This window comes from Camelus bactrianus, chromosome 13, assembly GCF_048773025.1.
Source record: "Camelus bactrianus isolate YW-2024 breed Bactrian camel chromosome 13, ASM4877302v1, whole genome shotgun sequence".
Taxonomy (NCBI): domain Eukaryota; kingdom Metazoa; phylum Chordata; class Mammalia; order Artiodactyla; family Camelidae; genus Camelus; species Camelus bactrianus.
In genome coordinates this window covers 60,311,852-60,339,395 of record NC_133551.1, presented here as the reverse complement: position 1 = coordinate 60,339,395, position 27,544 = coordinate 60,311,852, and the positions used below count along the sequence as shown (strand labels likewise).

General features: G+C 37.2%; 1 protein-coding gene across 1 annotated transcript in view; it reads left to right on the top strand.

Annotated features, from left to right (window-relative positions):
- Nucleotides 1-26,497, top strand: part of STX12 (syntaxin 12) — a 32,360-nt gene extending 5,863 nt beyond the window's left edge. Inside the window, exons 2-9 of the mRNA XM_010947980.3 lie at nucleotides 6,284-6,353; nucleotides 7,910-8,009; nucleotides 11,974-12,111; nucleotides 17,523-17,566; nucleotides 18,873-18,978; nucleotides 22,147-22,219; nucleotides 23,612-23,694; nucleotides 24,967-26,497. Coding sequence (XP_010946282.1) covers nucleotides 6,284-6,353; nucleotides 7,910-8,009; nucleotides 11,974-12,111; nucleotides 17,523-17,566; nucleotides 18,873-18,978; nucleotides 22,147-22,219; nucleotides 23,612-23,694; nucleotides 24,967-25,059 — 707 coding nt within the window. The 3' untranslated portion in view covers nucleotides 25,060-26,497. The remainder of the gene's footprint in view (nucleotides 1-6,283; nucleotides 6,354-7,909; nucleotides 8,010-11,973; nucleotides 12,112-17,522; nucleotides 17,567-18,872; nucleotides 18,979-22,146; nucleotides 22,220-23,611; nucleotides 23,695-24,966) is intronic.
- The last annotated feature ends 1,047 nt before the right edge of the window (nucleotides 26,498-27,544 follow it).

Here is a 27,544-nt window from a genome sequence, read left to right as displayed (position 1 = left end):
TTGATTTGGATTAAGGTTCATTTGGAGATTCAGATTTTGCTTAATGCTGATATCGGCTAAAAGCACATAAAGAATGTTCAGCTTAGAGTAGTTCCTAGTGTGAAAGTCAGCTGTAATGTGCAATGAGTTGATTTGCTTTGTAGTCTTTTAAAAGTTTTAGCCAGGACATGCTTTTAAAAATGAGAGGTCAAGGTGGGGTGGATATAGCTCAGTGGTAGACTGTGTGCTTAGTATGCACAAGGTCCTGGGTTCAATACCCAGTACCTCCATTAAGAAAATAAATAAATAAATAAAACTACCCCACCCCCAAAAAGTAGAAATTTAAAAAAAAGACAGATTAAAAAAATTCTTCTGTAGAGCACAAGGGGCTGAATTCAATGTCTTGTAGTAACCTTTAATGAAAAAGAATATGAAAATGAATACACACACACACACACACACACACACACACACACACACGACTGGGACATTGTGCTTACACCAGAAATCGACACATTGTAACTGACTGTACTTCAATAAAAAAAAAATTAATTTAAAAAAGTGAGAGGTCAGTGATAGGAGAAATTGAGGCCTAGTTTTAAAAGTAACAAAATTGCTTACACAAACTGAAAGTCTGGTCTTTACATTTGACCTAGTTGTCTGGTTCCCAGGATTATGCAGCATTTCAGAGAGGATAGATACCCAATTATTTTCATCCAAAATGTAACAAATCAGTCTAAAGTAAAGCTTTTGTTTACTAGAATGCTTAGAAAAGGAGTTTCTCATTAACCAAGCTGACCACAAAACCCTTTTAGATTCAAACCATTTTGATAAAAATCGTTTAAAAAGTATCACTTTACTGTTTGACATTTTAAGCACATTCAAGTGAAAATAAGTGTATATGTAAACATTTTATTTCTTTTTCTGCTTTAGGTTTATTAAAGGATACGGTTTTCAGTTGTAAAATAGATGGGTCATTGAGTTACTGTTTTTGAATAAATCCTGATATAGGTGGTCATGGAGGGCAGTATACAAAAAATTCTGCTGCTTTGGGTTCCAGTAAACTAAGACACTACTGCTCTTACTATTTGAGGTTTGGGGCATCTGATACATGAATCTTGCTGAAAACTTTTAGGAAAATATCTTAATATTCAGGAATTTTGATAGAATTGATAGAGACTAGAATTAATTCTGGTGCTTAGCTAGCGAGCAGGTGCCCTTATAAAGTCCTTGCACTCCCCTGCCTGCCACACACCTCCCACCCCCACTCCCTGCCTCCCACCACTCCATCCCAACTCAGATAATTGCAGCAAACAAAAGAAGTCAGAAAAGTCTAGGTGAAAAAAAGTTCTTAGCTGAGAATACACAAACAACAGCTGAATTTTAATTGATTTTCCCCCCATAGTCTATAAAATCCCCATTGCTCTCTAGGGTATTTAGTAAGTTTTAACAGATGATTAATAACTTGAAACTTTGACGTATGTCTAGCGTTTCTAAGGAGAGTGCTCTATATAAAGACGGTAAGATGAGATTGGTTTCTTAGAACTACCACACTGGTAACATTTACCTTTATGTGTCACCCTATATTCAACCAACTATTTTCTGGAGGGGTGTGTATGTGTGTGTGGTTATGGAGTACAAAAATGAGTAGAATGTGGTCTCTGCCCTCCAGAGGCATATAGTCAGTCCAGTTCCATTCGTACATGGGTGGAGTCTCTATAAGCCAAACTCTGGCTTACGAAAATACCACTTGGTTACACAGCATCATTCTGGAATTAGAGCTTCTTCATTATTGTTGAATTTTAGCACCAAGCAGTGGTGCGAGTACTTAGAGATCATTTAGTCCTTACATAGTTGTAAAAATTTAATGAGGGAAAAAGCCCCACCCACACAAATAGTAAGTACTGTGACAAATAGTAAGTACTCAATATGTGTTAATTAAACCTGAATATCATATACAATTGGTGAAAAGAGACCCAGCAACATGAAATGACTTGCCGGGTGCCATACATCTAGTTAGTGGTCATCTCTGGTTTGGAGTTTAGGTCTCACTGTTCTTAGCTTGTGTTCATATCTTCTGCCTTAAAGGAAGCAGCATGACATAAAACAGAAGCTAACTCAACTAATCAGCGATTATTTATTCCCCACTGGGTGCCTGGCACTCTGCTGGACTGTGGTGAGTACACAGGAACAGTCCCACAGGTGGGAGGGAGTTGGGGGAGGGAGCAGATAAAAGCAAGGACATCAGCCTTTGTGGAGCAGAGAGCTACTAAGTTAGAGAGGTATCCACTAAGCAAGGTGGGGCTACGTGGAACACCGGGAAATGGAGGCCTGTTCTCTGTCACTGCGTTCTGTGCATTTCCTTTAAGCGTCAGCCTTTTGAGAGAACATAATGAGGCATAAAGAATATAGCTAATGGAATCAGCCCTGGGTTTGAATTCTGGTTATTATGACACTCCACTCAAAACCATCAGTGGCTTTCCACTTCATTAAAATTCAGAGTCCTTGCTTTAGTTTACAAGGCCCTGTATAATCTGGCTCTGCTCTCGCTCTTGTGCACTCTAGCCACACTGGTCTCCTATTCCTCCATCACAACAAGTGCTCTTGCCCTGGGGACTTTGTGCTTAATACTCTGCTAGAAAGCTGCTCCCCCAGATATTTTTCATGACTTGATCTTTCACTTCCTTTAGGTTTCTCCTCTGTGTCACCTTATCTGAGGGGTCTTCTCTGATCACCCTGTGTAAACTAGTACCCTCTCCCTACCTCATCATTCCAGCCCTTATCTGAATTTATTTTTCTTTATAGCATTTATTACCACCAATATATGCTTATCTCTTTTCCTTAAAATGTAAGTTTGAAAGCAGTTATCTTCTAGAGCATATAACAGTGTAGCATATGTACTCTAAAGGAATGAATGAATTAATGAGTTCTGTAACAGTCATGAGCCTCATTGTGCCTGTCTGTAATACTGCTTATTTTAAGGGTTGTTGGAATCTAGTAAGATAATGCTTATCAAGTGTAAAGGAAAAACACTTCTCCCGTGTTTCCTCTACTCTCAATACCTCTGACACCAGATGTGTAGGTTTTCCACACAGCAAGTGGTTCTCAGATTCTCTGGGCATCAGTTGAGTGTCCTACACTTTAACTCAATTCTGACCCTGTTTACCTGGAGTTAGCATCAGATTCCGTAAGTTACGGGCATAGTCCTGTGAGACTCCTCTCACCTCACCTGCTTCAGATACCAATGGTTAAGTCCCAGTTGTTACCAGTGGTCTATATTGGAGGTTCCCATAACCCCTTCCTTAGGTTTAGTTAGTTTGCTAGCAGCTCATGTAACTTAGGAAAACATTTACTTACTAGATTACTGGTTTATTATAGAAGGATACAATTCAGGAACATCCAGATGGAAGAGATTGCCTAGGTATGTAGGAAGAGGCGCATAACTTCCTTGCTCTCTCTGAGCCTGACACTCTCCCTGCATCTTCCTGTGTTCACCAATCAGGAAGCTCATCAAATCTAGTTCAAGAATTTATAGAGTTTAATCTTTTTGTTCCCCTCCCTCCTGCCATTCCCCTTCCCAAAGGTTGGGGGGTGGGGCTGAAATTTCCAACCTGCTAATCACTTGGTCTTTCTGGTGACTCACTCCACCTAACTAAGGCTATCAGGGGCCCTACTCTTAGTCACCTCAGTAGGTAAACTCAGTATGTTAAAAGGACCTCTTTATGAATAACAAAAGACACTCTTATCACTCACGAAATTCCAAGGGTTTTAGGGGCTCTGTGCCAAGAACTGGGGACAAATACCAAATATATTTTTTATTATACTACATCAAGTATGTATAGCCCAGTGTCTGGCACATGATGAATGCTCAGTAAGTGCTAATGTCTGTCCTCTTTCTGAAATTATTTGTATGGCCAAGGAGTTGATAGCTTTAGTGACATTCTGATTCCCACTTGACTTAAGAAGGACATTACACATCTTAGTGATGAAAAATGATTGTTTATATCTTATATAATGCTTTTTTTTTTTTTTTAGCAGAATGCAGTATATTACAGTGCTTACATTTTCCTATGGAACTAATAAGCTAAAAACCCTCATTTAATAGAATAGATGTATTTTAGGAAAGGCAGCTTTTTAAACAAATGAGTTCTGTATTTCTGTTATAAAATTGGAGTTACATTTTTGCTTAAAGAAACATGGTCTTAAGATAAAATAATTTGTAATGTTACAAACCTATATGTTCTTGACTTTGGAAACTTTTGCTTAGTAATACCCATGACGACACAGTGATTTGGCCTAGGGAATGTTGACCTAAAACAAAGAGTCTACCAGATAATTCTCCAGCAAAGATGGGTTTATTCAGAATCAGCAGAGAACTGCAATTTGGGGTCTTCAATCACAGCAAGTCAAGTGTAAGTCTCCTTGGGGCAAGGGAAGAACACTTGTAAAGGGGGAAAAGGAAGTTGGAGGGAGCTATAGTAAACAAAGGGTCCATGGCTTTTCATTGGCTGAGAGGAGTCTTCTTCCTGTTGGTCTCTGCTGTTGTGGCAGTGTGTGAGAGCGCCCCCTTCTGGTCTCTCAACTCCATTTAATTGAAGTTTCTGTTTATTTATTAATTACAGGAGAAATAATTTGTACACACTGTTTCGGCCTAGGTTGTTCAGTTTCTAACTTAGGAGTAGGGTCACCCAGCAGTCATCTAGAAGATTTTGCCTGATCCTTGTTTCTCAATAGACTTAGAAGCTATTAACACATCAGTGTTTTTGTAAGGTAGCTGGTAGTTAATAAATTTTAGCTTGCCTTTTTACTGCTCTTGATGACCAAATTAGGGGCAAGGTTATGACTATGACCACCAAATTTTGTTATTTAAGGAGCACTCTATTGTAAGGAACAATTTTTACAATTCAAAATTCTAATAGGTGATGCTTCTTTTTCATTGGATATGGAAGCCTTGTATGTATATGATCCTATAATATATACAAATTATACAGTATACATTGGTTTCCTCATCTTGTTCCACTAAGCCAGTCATTTAGCAGTCTGGTATTTCACAAGTGAAACTTTGGCATTAATCCTGAAGGGATAGGAAAGATCCTTCACAAAGGAGACTGTCTTTTGGCCGGAGGAACCAAATCCCTATTGTGTTATATCATCTCTTAAAGTTCTAGTGAAACTTGAGGATATTGTACTTCCTCTGGGCAAAGAGTACTCTATTATTGTGTTCTGTATTCCAGCTACTTGCAATAGAAGACAGCGAATGCTCTTAAAATGCAAGCATGCAAACAGACAAACAAACAAAAAATCATACAGTAAAATTCCAGTGTCTATAAATGAATGATGAGTGAATGAATGAATAAATGAATAAATGAATAGACCTCCCTCCCCTCCCTGTCAGCCAGGACACAAGACATCAAGGGCTCTATTCCTGTTGTAAAAATCAGTGAGAGACAGGGGTGTTCAGATTCCCAGGCAGGCTGGTGTTAGTGTTCCTCCTTACTGATAGAAAATCAGTTCCTGTGGACCTCTGCTTTCCTAGTCCAGGACTAGGAGTTTAAACATCTAGGATTCAAACATGACCATCCCTAATCTTAGCAAAATATCTAGCAAAAAGGTAGAGTTATCTGAATAAAACCATACGCTATTTGTCTACAGACAGCATAGTTAAAAGAACACAGGCATTAGAGTCTGCTGTACCTGGGATTGAAATATTTTGCCCTGCTGCTTATGTGTACCCTTAGATAAGATACTTAACTTCTCTAAATTTATTTTCTCTTCTGCAGTATGAAGATACATCTACTTCAGGATGTTGCTATGAAAATTAATAAGATAATATATACAAAGCTCTTATATGTACCGAGCACATAGAGGTGCTCAGTTATTGGTAACTTATTATTAATAATAAATGTACATTGTCTTTCCAAAACTTTTCTCTATAAAATTATTGCATATTAGTGGATTTAAATTTTTATTGTTGTGGATTAATATTTGGTATTACGGCCATTCCAAAAGTGATGAACATTTGAACCAGTGCCATGGGAAATCTGGCAAAATGTGAAAGTTCTTTGGGAGTGACGAACAAAACCACCACCCTCTACTTAGTGACATAGTTACTCTGTAGGAGAAAGGCATTCCTCATAAGTAGTTTTCAAAGGGAATATATATGCCAAGGTCTTGGTTATAGCATGCTTTCCAATAGTTATGTGTACTTATCTAGGAAATGGAGAGAGTCCAGTGATCTGAGAAGTAGGTGCTTATGATGAATTAATTTTTCTTTTTAATAAATCTTTTTTCCCTCTCTCCTCAGCTGCTCAGATAAAGAATTTGATGAGCCAACTAGGAACTAAGCAGGATTCAAGCAGGCTACAGGAAAATCTGTGAGTACCTTCCTAACAAGGCTGGGATCTGTGAGGGCCCTTTGAGGACACACTTTATGTCCTTGCTGTCTGGCAGCTTCAGTTTCAGGCCTATGAAGTCAGAATGAGAGGCAGTAGAACATGAGGTAATAGCTGGATCTGCAAGAGGAGCAACAAAATATACTAATGGGTTGTGATCTCCATTGCCTCTCAAAGTCCTTGAACTCTGCTTCCTTCTTGCCTTAGGCAGTTTAGCAGAACAATTTAGGGAAGCAGAGAGGGAATCCCTACCACTCTAAAACTGCATTCTGCCTAAATGAGCTTTCTTGTTGGCAGAGGATTCATGATGATCTACAGAGCTTGTCTAATCTAGTTGGATTTCCAACTGTATATAATATTAGCAAAATGTATTCAGGATGACCCAAGGAGAGTGAGGGAGAGAATAGTGGACTGGTGGTGTGGACCTGAGATTCTTTTTATCACATCCTTCTTGATTCCATCTCTGCTTCTAGAAGTGCTGGTTTTCACCTTTAAAATATACTGGGCAATCTCCTAGACATTGTTAAGTGAAAGAATGACTTACTACTTTGGGCTTTTTCCAGGGAGATGTGAAATAGCTCTGGATATGTTAGTACTGTCTGGGGTGTTCGGGCTCCTGACTGACTCCCTCTTGGGGTTTATTTTGTTTTGTTTTGTTTTGACATCCTCTGGGTTTTGACTCCCTTGGGTTTTTGTTTTTTTGTTATTTTGGAGACCCCTCTGCAGTGAAAAAACATTAATGATGAGTAATGTGGTTTCTCTGTCCTCCCTTAAAACCTTTGTAGAAATGGCCAGAGAAGAGGAAACCATGACTGAAAGGAGCTCTGTTTCCACTACCTTTCAATCCCATTTAAAATAGCACATTTTCTTCCCTTTTTAATTAACCTTCCCCCTCTACTCCTTACATTTTTTAAAAAATACAGTATAGGGCTTCTTTGTTTTGGAGGCAAGAGCCAGAAAGTGAAGCGTAAAGGACAGGTAGGGAGCCAAGGATAAAGCTGAAAAAGCATCAGCTTCAGACAGGAACGTGGGAGCAGATCTTTGGAAGTTGTTCCCTAGGGTGGAAGCTGTGCTTCTAAGGCACATTCCATCCAACCCCCAGTGCCTGGATTCTGTTGCTAGTCAGTGGACTGTGACAGACAGTAATGATGCAGAACTCCTGGGCATATCACTGTGAGAGTTTTGGGAGAGAGTTCAATGTGTTAAAACTATTAGATTGAGGTATGGGAGCAGTTGCTCTTGTATTTATATCAGAACTGCTGATACTGCGTTTCTTTTCTCCCCGTAGAGTTAAAATACCTAATCAGCAGGTTTCACTGAGGCAGGTTCTCTCTGCTTGTTAATATGAAGCCAACTTGACATGAGTTTGACCAGATAGTATTTCTGGAATTTTCTTGTGAACCTGGACATCGAGGAACCCATTTCTTCAACTGTCCTTTCATCCCTTGCATCCTGAGACACTCTAAGGACAAACTGATACTAACTATAGCAGCTCTCAAGAAGTGAGAATATCCTGAAACATGTCTTTTCTCTCTTAGGCAGCAGTTACAACACTCTACAAATCAGCTTGCCAAGGAAACAAATGAATTACTGAAGGAATTAGGGTCCTTGCCCCTTCCTTTATCTACTTCAGAACAGGTTGGTATTTTCTGGGTTTATGGTTTATTTATGTGTTTTTTAATAAGAAAAGTCTTTGTTTTAATGGAAAGGCAGTGTGTGAAACAAGAATAAGTTGGCCTTTGGTGCTAGGTAGACCGTCTCTGAACCTCAATTTCCTTACCCATAAAATGGATAAGTGTCTGTTGTGACAACAGAAAAGATGTATGTGCCAGACCTTGCAAAGTGCCTGGCATTTAGTAGGTACTCGGTATGTGGTGGCTGTGGCTATTGTTAGTAATACTATATTAATACATTAGTAAAATGGGTTTAACTGAAGAAGAATCTCAATGTTTACATCTTATTGGGGTTTGACTAGCAGCTTTATGCTTTTAGGCTTGATCCTAGTTTGTTTTGTATCCAGTATCTATAAGTTTCAAGCAAATGTCTTTTATATTTTGTAGTCCCTTTCATGTTCCATCATGAGTCATTTACAGGTCTCAGGTTGAGGAAATGCTCAGGGGAAAAGATTTCTCTTTTCAAGACATTTTCTTCAGTGTTCATTTAAATCCTTTAAAAACACAATTTTTACTGAAATTCATTGTTCTCTTGACGTGTCATGCCTTTTCTCCTCACATTTCTGAAGTCAGATATGCCTCCTCCAATTGTGGCTTGACTTTTTAACCTGTTATTCGTGGTCTGCCTCAAATCCTCTCAGGACAAAACCCTTCTCCATCTGTCTTAGCCTATTGTGATTCCATTTCATTTTTAGCTTCTACACCATTTATGGGAACATTTGACTTACATTGCTTTTTATTACTGAATTTTTTTTATGATGATATCCTATCTCTGATTGCTGTAAAGATGAAACCTACCACTTCCCTATCCCAGGTTGTCTGTGAATTGTGGCTGTTGGAACATAAAATAATTTTAGTGTGTTGTGATCATCATTTTTAAAAAATGAAACAGAGTAGAAATATTAGTGTGTGTAACCATGTAATAAGGGTAAAGGTTGTTACATGAAACTTGTTGCATACATATATGTATTTTTGGTACTAGGTTAAGATTTCATTCTTATTCTGTCTCCATCAAAAAAAGTTTGAAAATCATCAGTTTAACCCATACCTGGCAAGCTGTTTAATGAAATACATGTTCAGTCTTTGGAGTTTTGCTTCTGCCCCTGCACAAAAGAAAGGAACCAAAACTAGGAGCTTTGTCATCTGCTACAAAGTACTAACCTTAATGTAATCCCCTGTGTCTATCCATATATGTGTGTTTTAGTTGATGCTCATGCTGATATTTCGATTATGGACTGGTTCCCCCTTAACATCCATTATCTCAAAATTGTTCTCAAATCATCCTTTTCCTCCTCCCAGCTGTGCACTTAGGAAATACACACTTGTAGATAGTTTTAGTAGTAATAAAAAGGGAGTCTATGAGTCTGATGTAAACAGTATTGAAGGTACTTAAGTGTTAAATAGTAGCCTAAGCAAAATATCAATAGAAAGTTAAATATGCTACAAAAATAAAAAAGATCTAATGTATTCCAAAATCAAATAAAAGTTATTTTTGGACTATGCATGCTATTGTTCCCTGCCATTATCTTGGACCATTAAGAGCATGAAATGGATCCACAAACATTTTCTCTCTGGTGAAATACAAATCCTTGATTCCCTTCCTTCTTTTGTGCTGAATATTCTTTTCCCTTTTGATTCTTTCTTTATCTAATTAATCTTAGCCCTTACACTTTCAGCTTTTTTTCATACTTATGTACTATCATCAGTGATCTTCTAATTGCCAAATCCAGTGGCCTTTTTTGAGTTTTTATTCACCTTTCTTTGTTTCAGTTGATCCTCTTGCCCATTCTGTCTTCACTGAAACTTTCTTCTTTCCATGATCTTCTTTTCTTCTGTCCCCCAACTCTGGTGATCCCTTTCTGGCCTATTTTCTCTTCCCCCAGGTTTAGTCTCAGCCTCTTCTCTGACTTTATCTTCCTAGAAGTGGGCGTGCCCCCAAGGCTCTGCCATTAACTGTCTTAATTTTATTACTCTGTGCTTCCCCCCTTAGGAGTCTTCTACTTTTATGAGCTCCCTGTCTCCTTTATGAACATGATCCCCAGATCTTTTTCCCAGCACTGCCCCCTAAGCCTCTAAGTATATGGCCCATATTCCCAATTCCTGTTCTGACATTTCTTCCTGAATATACTACCTTCATGTAAAATTTAAGGTGTTTTCTTATACTGAATTCCTCCTGTTTCACCCAAATCCCTTAACTAAGCTGAATGACAGTGCGTATTGTTATAAAAAGGTTTGTGCCTTTGGATCTAATATTCCCACTCATGCAAATTTGTCCTGAGGGAAAAAAGTTCTAAGAAAAAAAAACAACTATATACCCTGGAGCGAAATTTCCTGGATTTAAATTCTACCCCTGCCAATTACTGTGTGATCCTAGGCAAATTACTTAACCTCTCTGTGCCTTGTTGTTCTGATTTGTAAAATAGGGACTATAATAGTACCTAATTTATAGGTTGATATATGGATTAAATGGGTTAAAGTACTTAACAACAGTACTGGTACGTGATAAGCACTGTATAAATATTAGCTGTTACAATGGGACTCACTTTAGGCTTTATTTAGAATAGTTAAAATGGAACAGTCTGGAAGGAATGTTTACATAAAATTTACTAGATCACCTTGATGGAATATTATATAACAAAGACCATAATTGTGAAGAGTATGCTAACATGGAAAATGTTAATGATATACTTAAAAGATAGTATTATTGGATAGTGAGATTGGGGAATGATGGTTTTTTACCCCTTATTGTTATAATGTTTATGTAAAAATAAAAATCCCAGAAAAAGGATAAATTCCTCATCTAAATTTGCTTTCAATATTACCATCACTCTTCCAAGTGTAACTTTATTCCCCTTTACCCACAGCCAGTCACATAATGTTTCGTAGATTCATGTCTTGGTGTTCTCATTACTGATACCATGTCTTGCTAACCTTAAGCTTAGATAATTGCAGTCATCTTTTTGACTTGCTTCTTTTTCCCATTCCATTGTGGCCACCATCACAGACTAATTTTTCTAAGTTATCATTTTGTATCTGTCATGTTCCTTACACAGAAATCTTTGGTGTTCTTTGTTCTTTGGAGGTTGAATCCCAAACTCATTAGCTTGACATTTCAAACCTGCTGTGGCCAGCCCCTTCCCTGCTTTTCCAATTTTATCTTTTAGCTATTCTCATGAAGAAGCCTTTGGTTCCAGCCAGACTATCTTTTTCTAGATCCTCTGCTTATTCACACCTTATTTTTCCTTCAGTGTCTACTTCCTCTTGAGGCTTTTTGAGTACTTGGGTTCTTACTGATTGTACTTGCCCCCTGCACTTCTATAGTAATTGAATATAGCAATTATTTGTATTGATTTGTGGCTTGTATATCTAAATTCTTTATCTAAAGATAGATTGTAAGCTGTTTGAGGTCGTAAGTTTTAACTTCTGTGTTCTCAGCACACTCTCAGTATGTGTTTTTTGAGATGTAGTACCAGTAAGCTTAGTAAAGATAGCCTGTAACTCTACAAAGTAGTTTTCAGGTTCTCAAAGATTTTAAACCTCACTCCAATGTGAAAGAAAATGATCCTATGGTTTTCAGGTAAGATGTGAACTCAGTATAGATTTTTTAGCAAAAAAAAAAAATCTCTCTGTTTGGGTCTAGTCTGAGTCCATAAGTATTTATTTTGTTTTTAGATTCTCCAGGGAACTAAAATTCTGACTGCAATTCTCTCTGAGATTACCTTACAAGGGAAAATTCTGACTTAATCTTATAGTATTATCCAGGGATTTGAGTTAGCAAAGAACAAATTTATTAATTTAAGGAAGAGCCTATTTCATAATAATTTCCCTAGTTGGGAATCCTTAGAGTGTATCATTTTGCTTTTAATGGGAATTAAAACCAAATGATTCTGGTTAATACGAAATTTCAAGTTCTTGTTTAATTTCCTTAGCGCCAGCAGAAACTTCAGAAGGAACGTCTCATGAATGACTTCTCCGTGGCCTTAAACAATTTCCAGGCTGTGCAGAGAAGGGTATCTGAAAAGGAAAAGGAGAGTATTGCCAGAGCAAGAGCTGGATCTCGTCTTTCTGTAAGTTTATTCCCAAAAAAAGGCCTCTGCAGATCTCAGGATGTTCTTTCCTAAGTTTTTTTTTGGGGGGGGGGGGGGACCTTTTGCCCCAAATAATAAACATAGATATTAGCTGCTGTGAAAATGTCAGATTGGTACAACTTTAAAAAAAAAGTGTGCATATGGTCAAAGACTAGACAGGAATATGCATGAAGATTAACAGAATTGTGTGTAATTTTTCTTTTTTTCTTTCTTATTATTATATTGATCTTATGTTAAAAACTTGAAAAAAGAATAAACCTGTATGTTAGGATATAGCAGGCTAAGTTATTTGAACTAGCCTTCTCTTTGAAAAGAATTAACAAATACTAGATTTTAACAAACCAGTTTTTCAAAAGTATCAAAGAGCCATGAAAATATTAAGGTCAAAGTCTAAGAGAAGGTGTGATTCCCATAGGGACAGGCAGAACACTGGAACTACTTTTGCATTGAATGCATTTACTGAGGGCAAACTTGAATTCAGTTTTGATGTCGTCATGGCATGACTGGGGACAAAAGTCAAAGCCCAGGGTCCATGCAAGGTGGATAATCTAAAAGAATATGCTCCTAAAGTTAAACTGGACCCTAAAAAACTAAAAGTAAGCCCTTCTTTCCCCTAGCAGACTGCAAAAAAGATTGCATTAACACTGAGTATGGCAGGAGGGCGGGGAAACCCAGACAATAAGTTGTACCACAGAGTAACCTTCAGGCAGATTTACTGCCCAAATTCAACTACCTGAATGGTCCAAAAGCCTTGAGCTTCTAGTAGCCTTGGACTAATAGAGTACCTAGGTGCCAGGCAGAAGCAAAGAAGAATCCTCTCTGTTTAGATACCTTTATCCCAGCCCTAAAAGAATACCTTCAAATAATTTTTGAAGTGTAGGGAGCAGCCCAGGGTACATAAATAAATAACCCTGAATAAGAACTAGTAGAAACTACAATGAGGTGAAATAGACCTACAAAGACTTCATATATTAGAATTATAAGACAACTTAGTTATTGTATTTAAAGAAATAGAAAATCTTGGACAGATTTGTGAAAGCAGGAAATACAAAAAGCTTTGGAGAGAGTCAAAAATTTTTTAGAATTGAAAAATATAATAGTAAATTAAAAACTTCATGAATGTGTGGTTTAACTAGAAAACAGGTCAGGAGATATTATCCAGCATGTAGGACAGGGGTTTAAGAAGTTAAACAGGGAAGAAAAGTTATGAGAAATGGAGAATGAAGTGAAAGGATTTCAAGTAGTTTTTTTGTTTGTTTGTGTTCTTGGTTTTGTTTTTTGTTTTTTTTTTGTAGTGGGTAGGTAATTAGGTTTTTTCCTTCCTTCCTTTCTTCCATACTGGGGATTGAACCCAGGACCTTATGCTCAGCATGCATTCTACCACTAAGCTATACTCTCCTTACATAAAATAGTTTTAATTGGAATTGGGGAATGAGAATAGAGCAGACATACCTCAGAGGTAATATGTGAAGAGATAATGGCTGGTAATAGTTCAGAACTGATGAAGGACACTAATCTACAGTTTCAAGAAGCCCAATAAATCCCAAGAAGGATAAATAAAAAAACTCTTACTCTAGGTATATCACAGAGATACATCAAAACACCAAAGACATAGAGAAAATCATAAAAATAGCCAGGGAAACAATAGAATACCTTCAAAGATGCCGTAGAGTGACAGCTGACTTCTCAACATCAGCAGTTGAAGCCAGTTGGTGTTGCCTTTAATGTTATGAAGGATGATAATTGCCTGCCTAGGATTCTAAACCCGGTGAAAATGATATCCAGAAAGAGAGCTAATTAAAGACACTTTCAGTCAAAAGAGAGTGCCATCAGCACACCTTACTTAACATTCTAAAGACTATACTTCAGGCAGAAGGAAGCAGATCCTGGATAGTACATCTGAAAAGAACAAAGGAATGAAGAAAGTGGTAAATATGTGAAAAGACAAATCACAAACAGGGAGAACATATTGGTATATGTACAACTGACAAAGGACTGGTATCCAGAATATATAAAGAATTCTCAGGAATCAATCTGAAAAAGACACAACCCAATAGAACAGTCGTTTCTCAAACTCTTTGATCTCAGGACCCTGTTACACTCTCAAAAATTATTAAGCACCTCAAAGAGCTTTTGTTTGTGTCAGTGATACCTACTGATATATATTGTATTAGAAATTAAAACTGAGAAATTAAAAAACCACTTATTAGTTTTTACAAATAATAATGAAACTATTACATAATAACATAAATTTATAAATGAGATTTTAATTAAAACTATCTTCCAAAACAATTAAAAAATTTAGTAAGAAGAATGGCATTGTTTCCATTTTTGCAGATCTTTTTAATATCTGGCTTGACAGAGGGAAGCTAGATTTTCATACCTCCTTCTGTATTCAGTCTGTTGTGATAGGTTGTTTTTTAGTTGAGGTATCTGAAGAAAATCCAGCCTCACAGAGATGTGAAATTGGAAAAGGAAGAAGTATTTTAATTAACCTCTTCAGATCATTGTTGATATTCTTTTTTGATACTACATCAAAACTTGACAAAAGTTAGTTGTATTGTAAAATCTAAAACCATACTAATGAATTTTTCATACTCTAATACATTAAAATCTGTTGGTCTGTCTTATGCTTTGATTGGATCTTTTATCCGTGCATGATTTTTATAACATCATGTATTTATCATATGGAAAATATTGGTTCCCTTAGTTATGCAAGTCTTTTCAATTTTGATATATTTCATTCTATAATATGAAAAAATCAAATATTATCTTCAGCTTGTTCACAGAAGTCTTTAAATATTGGGAAACTCTCAAGTTCACAAGCGATAGGTACAAGTTTTCCAGAATTCTTTTTTTTTTTTAATTTGAAACCTAGATTTTTATCACTAGCAACAAACACTGTCCTTTATTTTTTTCCTTGAGGTGACAGACTCACATTGTTTATTTTCAAGAACTTGTCTTTCAAATATCCATCTGAGTAACCATAGATTGTTATTCTTTTATGTATGACACATGTATATAAAAGTTTGTGTGTGTATATATATGTATATAACATGTGTATATAAACAAATTTTATTAAACCTTTATATACTTTTAGAAGTTTATAAAAGTTTTATGTGTAAGTTAAACCATATTGAATAAGTAAAAATGCTGTTCCCTATAAAAAGTAGCTAGTTCACATAGCAACTCAATTGCACATGTGCTTTTCCTGGAGACAAACATTGTATTTCTGTTTGCAATAGAAGTGCTTTATTTATACTTTCCATTTCATCACACAGAATATTAGAAAGATATGTATTGAGATTTAATTAGTTAATAATTTTAATGGCTTCATTAAGGACAAACTGGCTTCCCCCCACCTCCATGTTTGGTGATAAAGAATACAAGAATCCTAGTGCAGTTTGGTGTCACTGCCTTGATTTGTGTTAAAGTGTCAGTAGTAGTTTTATCCACTTTTGTTTTTTTCAACACAGGGAAAAAGGCAAATAACATCTTAGTATTATTTTGAATAATGGTCAAACAAATAGAACGGTACTCAACTTTTTTAGTAGTCATGGAACTGCAGATTAAAACCACAGTGACAGAGGGAAGGGTATAGCTCAGTGGTAGAGTGCCTGCTTAGCATGCGCAAGGTCCTGGGTTCGATCCTCAGTACCTCTATTTAAAAAGGTAATTAATTAAATAAAAAGTCTGAAAACCTTTCCCTTCCCTTAGCCCTTTGGAACTCCCCTCTACACACTAGATAGAATGCTATTCCTTTCCCAAATCATTCAGTAAAGCTAACATTTAAAAAAAAATGAGAAACTATTCCATGTCCAAAGGATGGGCAAAATTTTTAAATTCTGTGAACACTGAGGGTTGTTGCTATGGATATGATGCAACAGGAACTTTCCTACCTGGCCAGTGGTAGTATGAATTGGAACAACAGCAGGAAAACATTTGGCTGTAACTTCAGAACACATGCACACCTTATGACTCAGCAGTTCTACCCTAGAGAACACGTATGTTTGTACCAAGATATATGTACAAGCATGTTCATAGAAGCATTATATGTAGTAGCACAAAATTGGAAACATCCATATGTCAATTAACAGAATAGATAAGTACATTGTGCTACTATGATGTACAACAGAGAAAATAAGCCAGTTACATTCAGCATCAGGAATGGATCTGGCATAATCTAATGTGATCCCATCAAAGCATGGAAGAACACAAATAGTATAATTCCATCCTTATGGTTACAGGGGGGTGGGGGTGAGGAGGGATAAATTAGGAGTTTGGGATTTGCAGATACTAACTGCTATATATAAAATAGATAAACAACAAGGACCTACTGTTTAGCACAGGGAACTGTATTCAATATCTTGTAATAACCTATAATGATAAAGAATATGAAAAAGAATATATATATAACTGAATCAATATGCTGTACACCAGAAGCCAACACAACATAAATCAACTATACTTCAATAAAAAATTCCATTCATGTAAAGTTCAAATTTGGGAAAAATTATATTAAATAAGCATACATATCACTATTTTAAAAATACCCAAAAAATGACTATCACAAAGTCAGGATAATGATTACTTTAAAGGAGAGGGAGGCTACAATTGTAACTGGAGAAGGACACATAGGTAGACTTTAGGACATGAGCAGTGTTTTGTTTCTTGATCTGGGGAAAGGGTAAAAATTTTTAAAAACCCACAATGTTCCTCTGGGTGGGTAGAATTTTTAATTTTTCTTTATTTTGCTTGTCTTTTTAACTATTGCTATTATAAAAAGGGAAGGCTTTTCAAAAATAGGAAAAGATTGCTCCTTTAACACTTTTTCTTAGTTTGTTGTTAAATTACAAAAGTAATGCATACATTAGACTGATTTTTGAAGTTAGTTTGCCACTTCAGTACCTAATAATGCTTTAAATGTCCATTTTAAAAAAATCTTCACACATTCTGAAAATTTGTTTCCTTGCAGGTTTTCAACTCTTTCCTTTAATCCACCTCCCTCCAAATTTTAAAATAGATTATCATTATTATTTTTATTCCTATCTCCTACCCATGTTCTCTCCACCCTATTTAGTATGGTTTCTGTTCTGAACCCAAATTGGAATGCAGATTTGCTTTCAACTACTTTACACCCGTTTCCTAGTCGAGACATTGCCAGAGCCCTGTGTCATCTTACAGATCTTGTTGGAGCCAAGGGATGTTGCCTCTTTATGCTGTAGCTAAAGGAAGCCTGTGTGTGTGTGTGTGTGTGTGTGTGTGTGTGTGTGTGTGTGTGTGTGTGTGTGTGTGTGTGTGTGTCTGTCTGTCTGTCTGTCTGTCTGTCTGTCTGTCTGTCTGTCTCATGTTTCTGGATAACAGCAGCAATAATGCCATCTGCTTTCCAGGCGGAGGAGAGGCAACGAGAGGAACAGCTGGTCTCATTTGACAGGTAAAGGAGTTATTCTGAGGTGGATGGTTGAGATGGGATTTTATACTTTATACTTACTTTTAATTTTAAAAATCAATTTAAAAAAGGGGGGGGAGGAAAAATAAAGGCAGCCATGGGGTAGGTAACTCATAATCCACCAAATAAAAAAGTCAAAACTGTGGGCTTTTCTAAGATCTTTGAATTGTGAAAGGAATAATTTCAAGGTGAATAAGACACTTTCAAGAAATCTCTGATGTCTATGTATTGGAGAGAGAGTTTGGCTCAGTAGGAATAAGTATAAATCCTCTAATCTACAGATTAGGAGGCCTAAATAACTTTTCTTGTAATTCAGATTTAAGTTCTTCAAACTTCTTGGGTCTCTATTTACTCATCTCTAAAGTGCAGGCAACCTATCCTTCTAGGAGTATTAGAAGAAAAAGCAAACAATTTGTAGCTGAACTCCATCTACCTTCTTAACTTCTCCAAACTGAATTAACTAATTCCACAGAAATGTATTGATGGTATTAATTCAGAATGTAAAATGTTTCACTATAGATATGTATATATCTCCCCCTACTATACTATGAGCACCTCAAAGGCCAGGGGTACTTACTCATTTTTGTATCTCCAGCATATGGAGGAAGTTCTTTAAATATTGTGGAGATGGTGTGTGATTTATGTATACTGTTGGAAAAATGCTTAATACTGGATTTTCAAAGTATTTTATCATGTGCCTTTTCTTCTACATATGGTATCTGAAAAGAAGAGTTATAACATTTCATTAGCTTTTTACTTTGGTTTTCTGTTAAGAGACATTTGACCTGAAGTATAACCTCAAGGAGGTTCCTAAAAACCAGGAGATGTCATTCTGTTGGACTAATTGGCGAAGCACTGACAGGTCACTTAGCTTGCTCTCTCCACCTATTTGGTACCCAAGATACCAACACAGCTTACACTTTGAGAGGGCCTTGGAAGAGAATGTGCCTGTATACTCTGCTGACTTCAAATCTCTGCCCGCTTCTAGTCTAGCAAGTCCTTGTAGGATTGCAGAGTGTGCCCCGAATGGAAACAGGATGGAGTCCCAGCTCTCATAATTCTGCTTCCTCTCAGTTTTGCCCATGAAAGCTGAGACTTTGTTTTCTTGGTGTTACCAGCTCTTTGCCTCTGGGTATGGAAATGTGGGTCTCAGGAACTTGTATTGATACCAGAAGAGTTGGAGCTCTGGTAATGTCTTTGGATGAGCTCTGCTGGCAGTAGAGATGTTGCAGATGTGTCCTAGATGCACCTTAGAGAGGAGGAATCAATTAATGTGCTTGTCTCCCTGCAGCCATGAGGAGTGGAACCAGATGCAGAGCCAGGAGGATGAGGTGGCCATCACGGAACAGGATCTGGAACTTATTAAAGAGAGGGAAACGGCAATTCGGCAGCTGGAGGTGAGAGCCAGGTCATGTTTTTTTTTGTTAGACTCAGTGTATCCACACTCTCTAATCCACCTGGTTTTTCTCTCAGTGATTATGAAAAAGGATGAAATGACTTGTGTGGTTTGCATATTATGTCTCAATGTAATCGTAGTAAATTTTAGCTACTCTTGTGATGGTATTGGCCACGGTGCCTGAGAATACCTGAATCCTTTCCTCAATTGCCAAATCTTATGTGGTCTCCATGAGAATATGCATAGAGAACAGTGCAAAGCAAACAAATACTTTGTTGCTCATTAAGACTTTGTCTCCAAACCTCTAGGTTAGGTAGGGCTCTATGGAGTGCCCTTTGCTTAGTCTGAATAGCCCAGAATAAAGGCAGGCCAAAAGATTTTCTCCATTCATGTGCACCCCAAAGTCTGCTCCCAAGCTGTGGATATCACTTCAGTGGGTCAGAGAAATAGGAACAGTTTTTAAGGTGGGGGTTGAGGGAGAGGTCTCGAGCCCTTTCCTACCTGAGCTTCCAAATTTAATATTGCACCGTGACCAGTAAAATATCCTTAAACCTGAGAACTGTTCTCCTCCATGGAGACAGAAGACTGTCATCCCTGGGGGCAGTGGGGAGAGGAGGGTTGTAGAGAGGAGAAGCTTTGGGCTTCTCCTTGACCTTCATCTGAATCCTGAATGAACTTTAGAATCACTTGGAGATTTTCTTTTTAATGCCCCAGCTCTCCTCCTCCACCCACCAATGATTAGTTTGGACTATGTAATTTTTCTATTTTTCTCAGTTAAAAATGGGCAGATGTCCACAAGAGGCCCTGGGCATGGGCATTTTTTTTTAAAACAAATTTCCCAGGTGATTATAATGTGCAGTCAAGCATGAGATCTGCTGCCCTAGAGCCCACCAGTGTCTGTTTTTAGATGGGACAGTTCATTCTCAAGTTTGATTATTTTATTGCCTTCAAAGATGTCATGTCTTTTCTCTTTTTCACCTATTGCTACTAATCATCTACTTGGTCCTTTAACATCAGAAATACTGTTATAGCAGGGAGTGGAGTGAGACATATGGAGCTAAGGAGAAGACTGTGAGGTAGTGGATGTCAGGAAAGTAATGGGTGTTCACATTTAACAGAAGGCCAGGTTCCTTGGCCAGGACAGGATTTTCATATCCAATCATTTCCTACATCTAACAAACCAACCCTGTTCTATAGGCAAAACAACACACTCCTGTGTGTCTCTTCTACTCTCACACTACACTTCCGACACGTCTAGCCGCCAAATGTGTGGGTTTTTTCCACATCGAGGAGTTCTGCCACACCATCTGGATATCCCACAATTTAGCTCAGTTCTCACACTGTCTCCCTGGAGTTAGTTATCATGAGATTCCACGGGATAAATTTCAATCCCTCTAGACTGGCCCCCTCCCCACCACTTCAGATGCCAGTCGCAGGTAGTCACCTCTGCTTCTGACTGACTAACAGGCTATAAATTGGAGGTTCTCATGACCCCCTCCTTGGGTTTGATTAATTTGCTAGAGTGGCTCACAGAAAGGAAAATAGTTTACTCACTAGATTACCAGTTTATTATAAAAGGATACAACCCAGGAACAGCCAGATGAAAGAGATGCATAGGGCAAGGTATGTGGGAAAGTGTGCAGAGCTCCCATGCCCTCTCCAACCAAGCTCTCTGAACCTGTCATTTAGGGTTTTTATGGAACCTCTGTTACATGAGCATGATTGATTAAATCATTGGCTATCTGTGACTGGTTTAGCTTCTCTCCTCCCCAGAGGTTAGGGTTGGAGCTGAAAGTTCCAAATGTGTAATCATATGGTTGGTTTCCCTGGCAACCAGCCCCTATCCTTAGGGGTTTTCCAAAAATCAAGTCATTAACACAAACCCAGAAGTGGTTGAATGTAGCTTGTTATGAATAACAAAAGACATCTTTATCTCTTTTATCACTTAGAAAATTTCAAGGGTTTTAGGAGCTCTGTACTAGGAATGGGACAAAGGCCAAATGTATATTTCTTATTATGAATCACAATATGACACCTGTGTTATAGCCAAGCGGGGCTGTTTGCTCTTTAACCCAGTTAACCTTCCTTTTTATATGACTTCTCTTTTGCTTGAAGCACAACTCAAGTCGTCTCCTCTGCCATAGTCTTCCTCCTCTGCTCAACATTTATTAGTCATTTTCCGTATAACCCCCTTTCTTCTTATTTATCTTATTGTGTACTGATCCCTCTACCCCTCAGTTAGCTATCAAGCCCTTTTATATTCACAAGCAACTAGCAGATTGTCCCAACTAAGTAGACTCCTAGTGAGTAATTGAGGTGCTGGCAAGAATCATTCTTGCCAAGTTATGACTAGGAAGTCACTGCTTTGAAGGCATCATTTTTTATTGTACTCTGAAAGGCAGTGCATTGCATTTGAAAGAACATGGCCTTTGGGGGTATAATCCTGGCTGCAGTGCTTAGTTTCCTCACTGATCAGCTGTGTGACAAGTTACAGAACCTCTCTGAGCCTCATTATCCTCAGAGATACTTATTTCATAGAGTTACTGAATGATTCATTCAAGTGTCAAGGAGGCATAATGAAATGTAACATAATGAAAACACTATGAACTTTTAATGTTCAGTTTTGCCACTTGCTAGCTGTGAGACCTTGAAACAAATCATTAAACCTCTTTGAGCCTTGGTTTTCTCTTCTGTAGATTGGGGATAATGCATGTCTCAGTGGGTTGTCATGAGGACCAGTTAAGTAATAGCTATCATGAAGAATTTATTGCACAGTTCTAAGAACTTTGAACATATTAATTTATTTAGTACTTCTGAAAACCCTATGCTCTGGATACTCTCATTGTCCACATTTTAGAGGGGAGGTCCAAAGAAGTTCTTAATTTAAGGTTGTACAAGACTGGAGGATTAACAGTCCTTTGTAGGTGACAGCCAGGCTCTAAGAGCCTGTGCTTTTAATTACTTATCTGGGATAGTACTTGGTACATAGTAGTCATTTAGTAAATGTTAATAATTATCTTTATTTTCACTTCCTATTTGCAGAGAAAGCATGATTTTTAAGTTTTTAAAACACATGTGTTATGTTAGTAGCCAAAACTTCAGATAAATAGAGGAAATTAATCTTCTAACATGTTGCTTACTGTTAATTGTTTTTTTGTGTGTTCCTTAGGCTGACATTTTGGATGTCAATCAGATATTTAAAGATTTGGCCATGATGATCCATGATCAAGGTGATCTAATTGGTATGTATTGTTGAACATAAAGGTGAGTTGATAGTATTTGTGGGCAAAGAAGTTAGGAAGATGTGTCTTAGGAATTTAGGAATACCATTTTTAAATTATTAAATTCATTTTCTTAGCAATTTTTCTGTGTTCTCAAATGTGGAGTTTAAATGAGGCTTCCATGATAAAAGGGAACCCTCCTACACTGTTGGTGGGAATGTAAATTGGTGCAGCCACTATGGAAAACAGTATGGAGATTCCTTAAAAAACTAAAAACAGAGTTACCACATGATCCAGCAATCCCACTCCTGGGCATATATCTGGAGAAAATTCTAATTCAAAAAGATATATGCACCCCCATGTTCATAGCAGCACTATTTACAATAGCCAAGACATGGAAGCAACCTAAATGTCCATCGACAGACAAATGGATAAAGAAGATATGGTACACACACACACACACAATGGACTACTACTCAGCCATTAAAAAAGAATGAAATAATGCCATTAGCAGCAACATGGATGGACCCAGAGATTATCAGATTATCATACTAAGTAAAGTAAGTCCGATAGAGAAAGACAAATATCATATGATATCACTTTTATGTGGAATCTAAAAAATGATACGAATGAACTTATTTACAAAACAGAAAGAGACTCACAGACATAGAAAACAAACTTTTGGTTACCAAAGAGGAAAGGGTTGGGGGTGATAAATTAGGAGTTTGGGATTAGCAGATACAAACTACTATATGTAAAACAAATAAACAAGGATCTACTGTAGAGACAGGGAACTATATTCAATATCTTGTAATAAACTATTACTGGAATAGTTTGGAAACTAATGGAAAAGAATCTGAAAAAAATGAGGTTTCCATGAATAGTCAGCTCCATTCAGTTGCTAGCCTCTTGGCAAGTCTTTGGCTGTTTAGGGAAATAGCTGTCAGCTTTCCGGATTTTATCTCCAGAAACTGGCACAATTATGGGATTAGTAAGTCTTTTTTTAAAGCTTTTTATTTGGAAATAATTTCAAGTTTATAAAAAGTTGCAACAATGAAAATAATAAGGAATTCCTTAGTAACCTTTACCCTGATTTACCCCTGTTAACATTCTACCACATTTGTTTTTTATTTGTGCTCACTCTTTCTCTCTCTCTATGTATATACCTGATTTTTTCTGAACCACTTGTGGGTGAGTTGCATACTTTGTAACCCTCTACCCGTAAACACTTCAGTGTTTGTTTCCAAAGAATAGGGCTATTCTCTTACGGGGTTAGTTAAGTTTTGATTTCATGGCTGGATAGTTGGAATGGTGGTGGTGAACCCAGGATCCATAGCATCAGAATTCTGTTCAGTTTGCAGTCTTGAAACATCTGAGTGTGGTAAAACATCCACTGCCCTTCTCTTTTTGCAGACAGCATAGAAGCCAATGTGGAAAGCTCAGAGGTGCATGTAGAAAGAGCCACTGATCAATTACAGCGAGCCGCTTACTATCAGGTAAAAGCAGGTACCAAATAAAGTCACCCTGTGCTGCAGACTTTACAGGCTGTCAGAGTACACTGACACATTGAGAACAGCTGCAGCCTTTTGCTCTGGCTTAATAAGCTGGAGGCAGGTAGTCATAATTGCAGTCCCAGTTCCATTTTTAGTATTTTCCTTTGCAGAGATATCTGCAAAAAGGCATCAGACCTTGAATAAACTGACATAAAAACGCCTCTTAGCGACAAAGCTAATTCAGTAAGCTAGCATGATACCTAATCTGGTATAAGGCTAATTTTATAACCTAGACAGCTAAAATTTATTTTAATTAGGATAGTAATAGGAACAAAGTAGGACTTTGCAGATACTTTATGTTGACTGTTGCCACAGAGGATGGACACAGAAACAACTCTGACTGCTGTTTATCCATGAATTAATAGGGGCTTATAATTTGGGGGTTATTTCTCTGTGAGTAAATAGGGTTTAATTGTTCTACTTTCTGTAAAGTGATATTTTTCTACATATCAGTTGAAACTCAGGTTTTATGACTTTTATCTGGGTTTTTATCCCAGTGTACAAATATTGTGAATGAAGTCCTTCTCATTCTCCTCAATTTGGTGTTGTATGGGTTTTTAGAAATAAATAGCATTCAGTCATTTACCATGTTTCTAAGTTAGCTGCATTTTACCTGGGAATGTACTTAAAGGAATTTGTGTTTAATAATAGTGTTTCTTTTTAAAAACTGGGTGATGACTTTAGTATTCAACAGCAAAGGAGCAATTAAGTAAATTATATATATCCACTCAGTGTTGTGTTATGTGGGAATTAAAAGAGATGTTTATGAAGAGTTTATAAAAACAAAATTTTTATGGTAAAATATTAAGTGAGCAAAACATCATACAGAAGGAAATATAAAAATGTCAGCAGTTTTATCTGTAGGTGATAATTTTCTCTTCTGTTTGCCTGTATTTTTTACAGTAAACATTTTATAATAGGTATAAAACCTTTATTAAAATACACATGTACAAATAACTTATTTTGTTGCAAATAATGCCTATCAACATAGGTATAAATAGTTCTTTGCAAAATTGGATTTGGGAGCCTGGAATTAGAACTTGTGCTGCTGCGTAGCCTAGTAACTTCAGATTTTGGGATGGTCTCCATGTAGTCATGGATCGAGTTGATTCTGAATTACCAGGAGGCAGATTTATGAAGCACTCTTGGAGCCTTAGCTATACATTTTTTTTTACTTGTTTCATGAGTGTCTTCTTTACATATTTCTCTCCTCAGAAGAAATCTCGGAAGAAGATCTGTATCCTGGTGCTTGTCCTGTCAGTGATTATTGTAATCTTGGGACTTACTTTGTGGCTAGTTAATAAATGAAGTCATTGCCTCAGAGCCTTCTCCCGCTGAGCTGTTTTCCAGGGCAAGTGCTTATTGGAATCTTGCCAGAACAAACTGATCACAAGAAGAGAGAATACACCAGAACGTCCTGTAACAATTTAGTTAGAAACTAACTACTAACTAGTCCTTGGAATTAGTGACCTGTGGGGACAGTATTTATCAATTTATGTATACATTTTATTGATTTCTCAAATTAAGAATTAATTTATGTGGATTTTGCTTCCTCTTGTATTCTGATTGCCTTCATCCCAAGTGTTTATTGAAAATTCCATTCTAGATATTCTTGTTTTGGCAGGTGACACTACAGTCTTGTAATACTGTCTTTTTATGTGTATACAGGATTTACCTTTTTACTAGCAACTGAGATAGAATGACTTTCTGGCACCCAGCACATTGGAGTTTGTCAGAAACTGTATAATAAGCCAGCAATTTTTATTATTTAACATTTTAATTTGAATTTCTAGGAAGCCTGTTCCCTATCTACTTTGAAAGATTTTGGCAATGTATTTAACTAGAGAGTATAAAACTGCACATGTGATTCAGATTAAATGCGAAGTAACCATGTGAGCTGGCCAGTTGTTAGCATACATGTTAATCTGGCTTTAAAGTTTATTATCTGCTAGTGTCATCTACCACAGTTCATCTATATAGACACTAAACCATCTTGTTTACCTTTTGAAGAGGTTAATTTAATTAACATTACTCTACTCTGTGGGGTCCCTCTCCCACACACCTGTATAGAAGGGGAGAATTAGACAAAGCATGCTTTTGGGAAGCAAATAGAAATTGTTTGGAATGATTTAATCTTTTTGATGTTGTTGCTCAGTTATGGTTCTACATTCCTGCTGAATGATGAATGTTGCTGTCAAAGGCTGCCCCCTACCCTAATAAAGGTTGCTGGGCATTTGATGGCAGGAAGATTTTAAAAGCTAGACTGAAGTTGGTTTAAAATTTAGTCCTGTGAACCTGGCAATAAAGCAAAGCAGAGGTTCTTTTTTGTAAATAATACTTGTTTGAAATAGTGATGTTAGACGTACCCTAATTTATGAATAAGAGATTAATCTCTTCACACATAGTTTTAGACAAAAAATGTTTCAATAAAAGGTTGTTGTCTTGTAATATAAATGTTGTCCACTCCCCTTTTTCACAGGTGTAGAGGAGTTAAAGGGAATGTAATTTCTTTACGCTCTCATATAAACGTGAATTGGGCCAGCAATTTCAGTTCATCCTTCAGTGAATTAGAGGATTTGGCTACCCTGGATATATTTATATTTATTTCTTCCACTCCTTTTAACGTTACTTAATCTCCTTTTACTAAACTAATGTGAACAGCAGGGAAACAAGGACTAAATGCATAAGTTTCTTTGCACTCTTGCATCATTCCACCCACTTAATACAAATAAACATTTTAAAAGCTTTTGTAGTAAGTTTTTATGAGTTAACATCCTAATGCAGTAGATATTGGGTAATGTGCTGCCAGAGAAAAAATGGAGACCTGCAAGAAGACTGGAGATCAGGTGAGGATTGGTTTGGGAGTGGATAGGTGCTGCAGTAGTCCTTTCCTTGAAGAATAGGAAGGAGCTATTGGGGTGTCACAGTGGCCCAAGCAGCAGCTTCAGAGCTAATTCCTTGGTTCTACAATCGCTGCCCCTTCAGTTCCGAATTACAGCTGGACCTGAATACATCATTTATAACATTCCAGGCTAGAAAAAAGTCTTCATTGTAAAAAAACTATTTCAGTTTGGGTGAAGTGAAGCCACATAGTTCTGTTCTATACTACTGTGTAATCCAGTGGTGGTGGTAATAGTAGTAATGAGTAGCAAATATGACCTTGGCCTAGAATTTGAATGGCCTAGAATTTGTAGTAGTGCCCAAGAGGTTCTGCTAAGTGGTCCTAATAAACCTGTTCACAGAATCCCTCTTATCTGTGCTGTGTCCACCTTTAGGGGCACTGTGGTTTAGAGCAGTGGTTCTTAGCCATGGCTTCACACTAGAAACTAAAAAAATACTGATACCTAGGTGCCCCTGCCACAAGATTCTAATTTAGTTAGTTTGGATTATAGCCTGGGTATAGGGACTTTTAAAAGCTCCAGTTAATTCTCATGTGTAACCATGGTTGAAAACCATTGGTTTGGAGGTCAAAAAACTAGACTTGGGTATAGAAGGCCTGGAGAATCTTAGTTCTGTCATTAACTTGCTGTAGGTGTTTGGACAAGTTATTTAACCCACAGGCCCCAAGTTTTCTCAATAGCTCTCTTATAGGTATAAAATTCTCTGACTATAAGGATCACAGGGGTTTGGTCTGAACATAAAAATTCTATGTTCCTTTCCTTTTCTCTTTCCCCCTTTCTCCTTCCTTTATGGAATATTCTCTCTTCAAGTGAATTAAAACAGTAATACTGTCATATAGGGTAAAGTAGAAATGTCACGCTGGTCACTTCCTCTGGGAATGTTCCAGAACAAG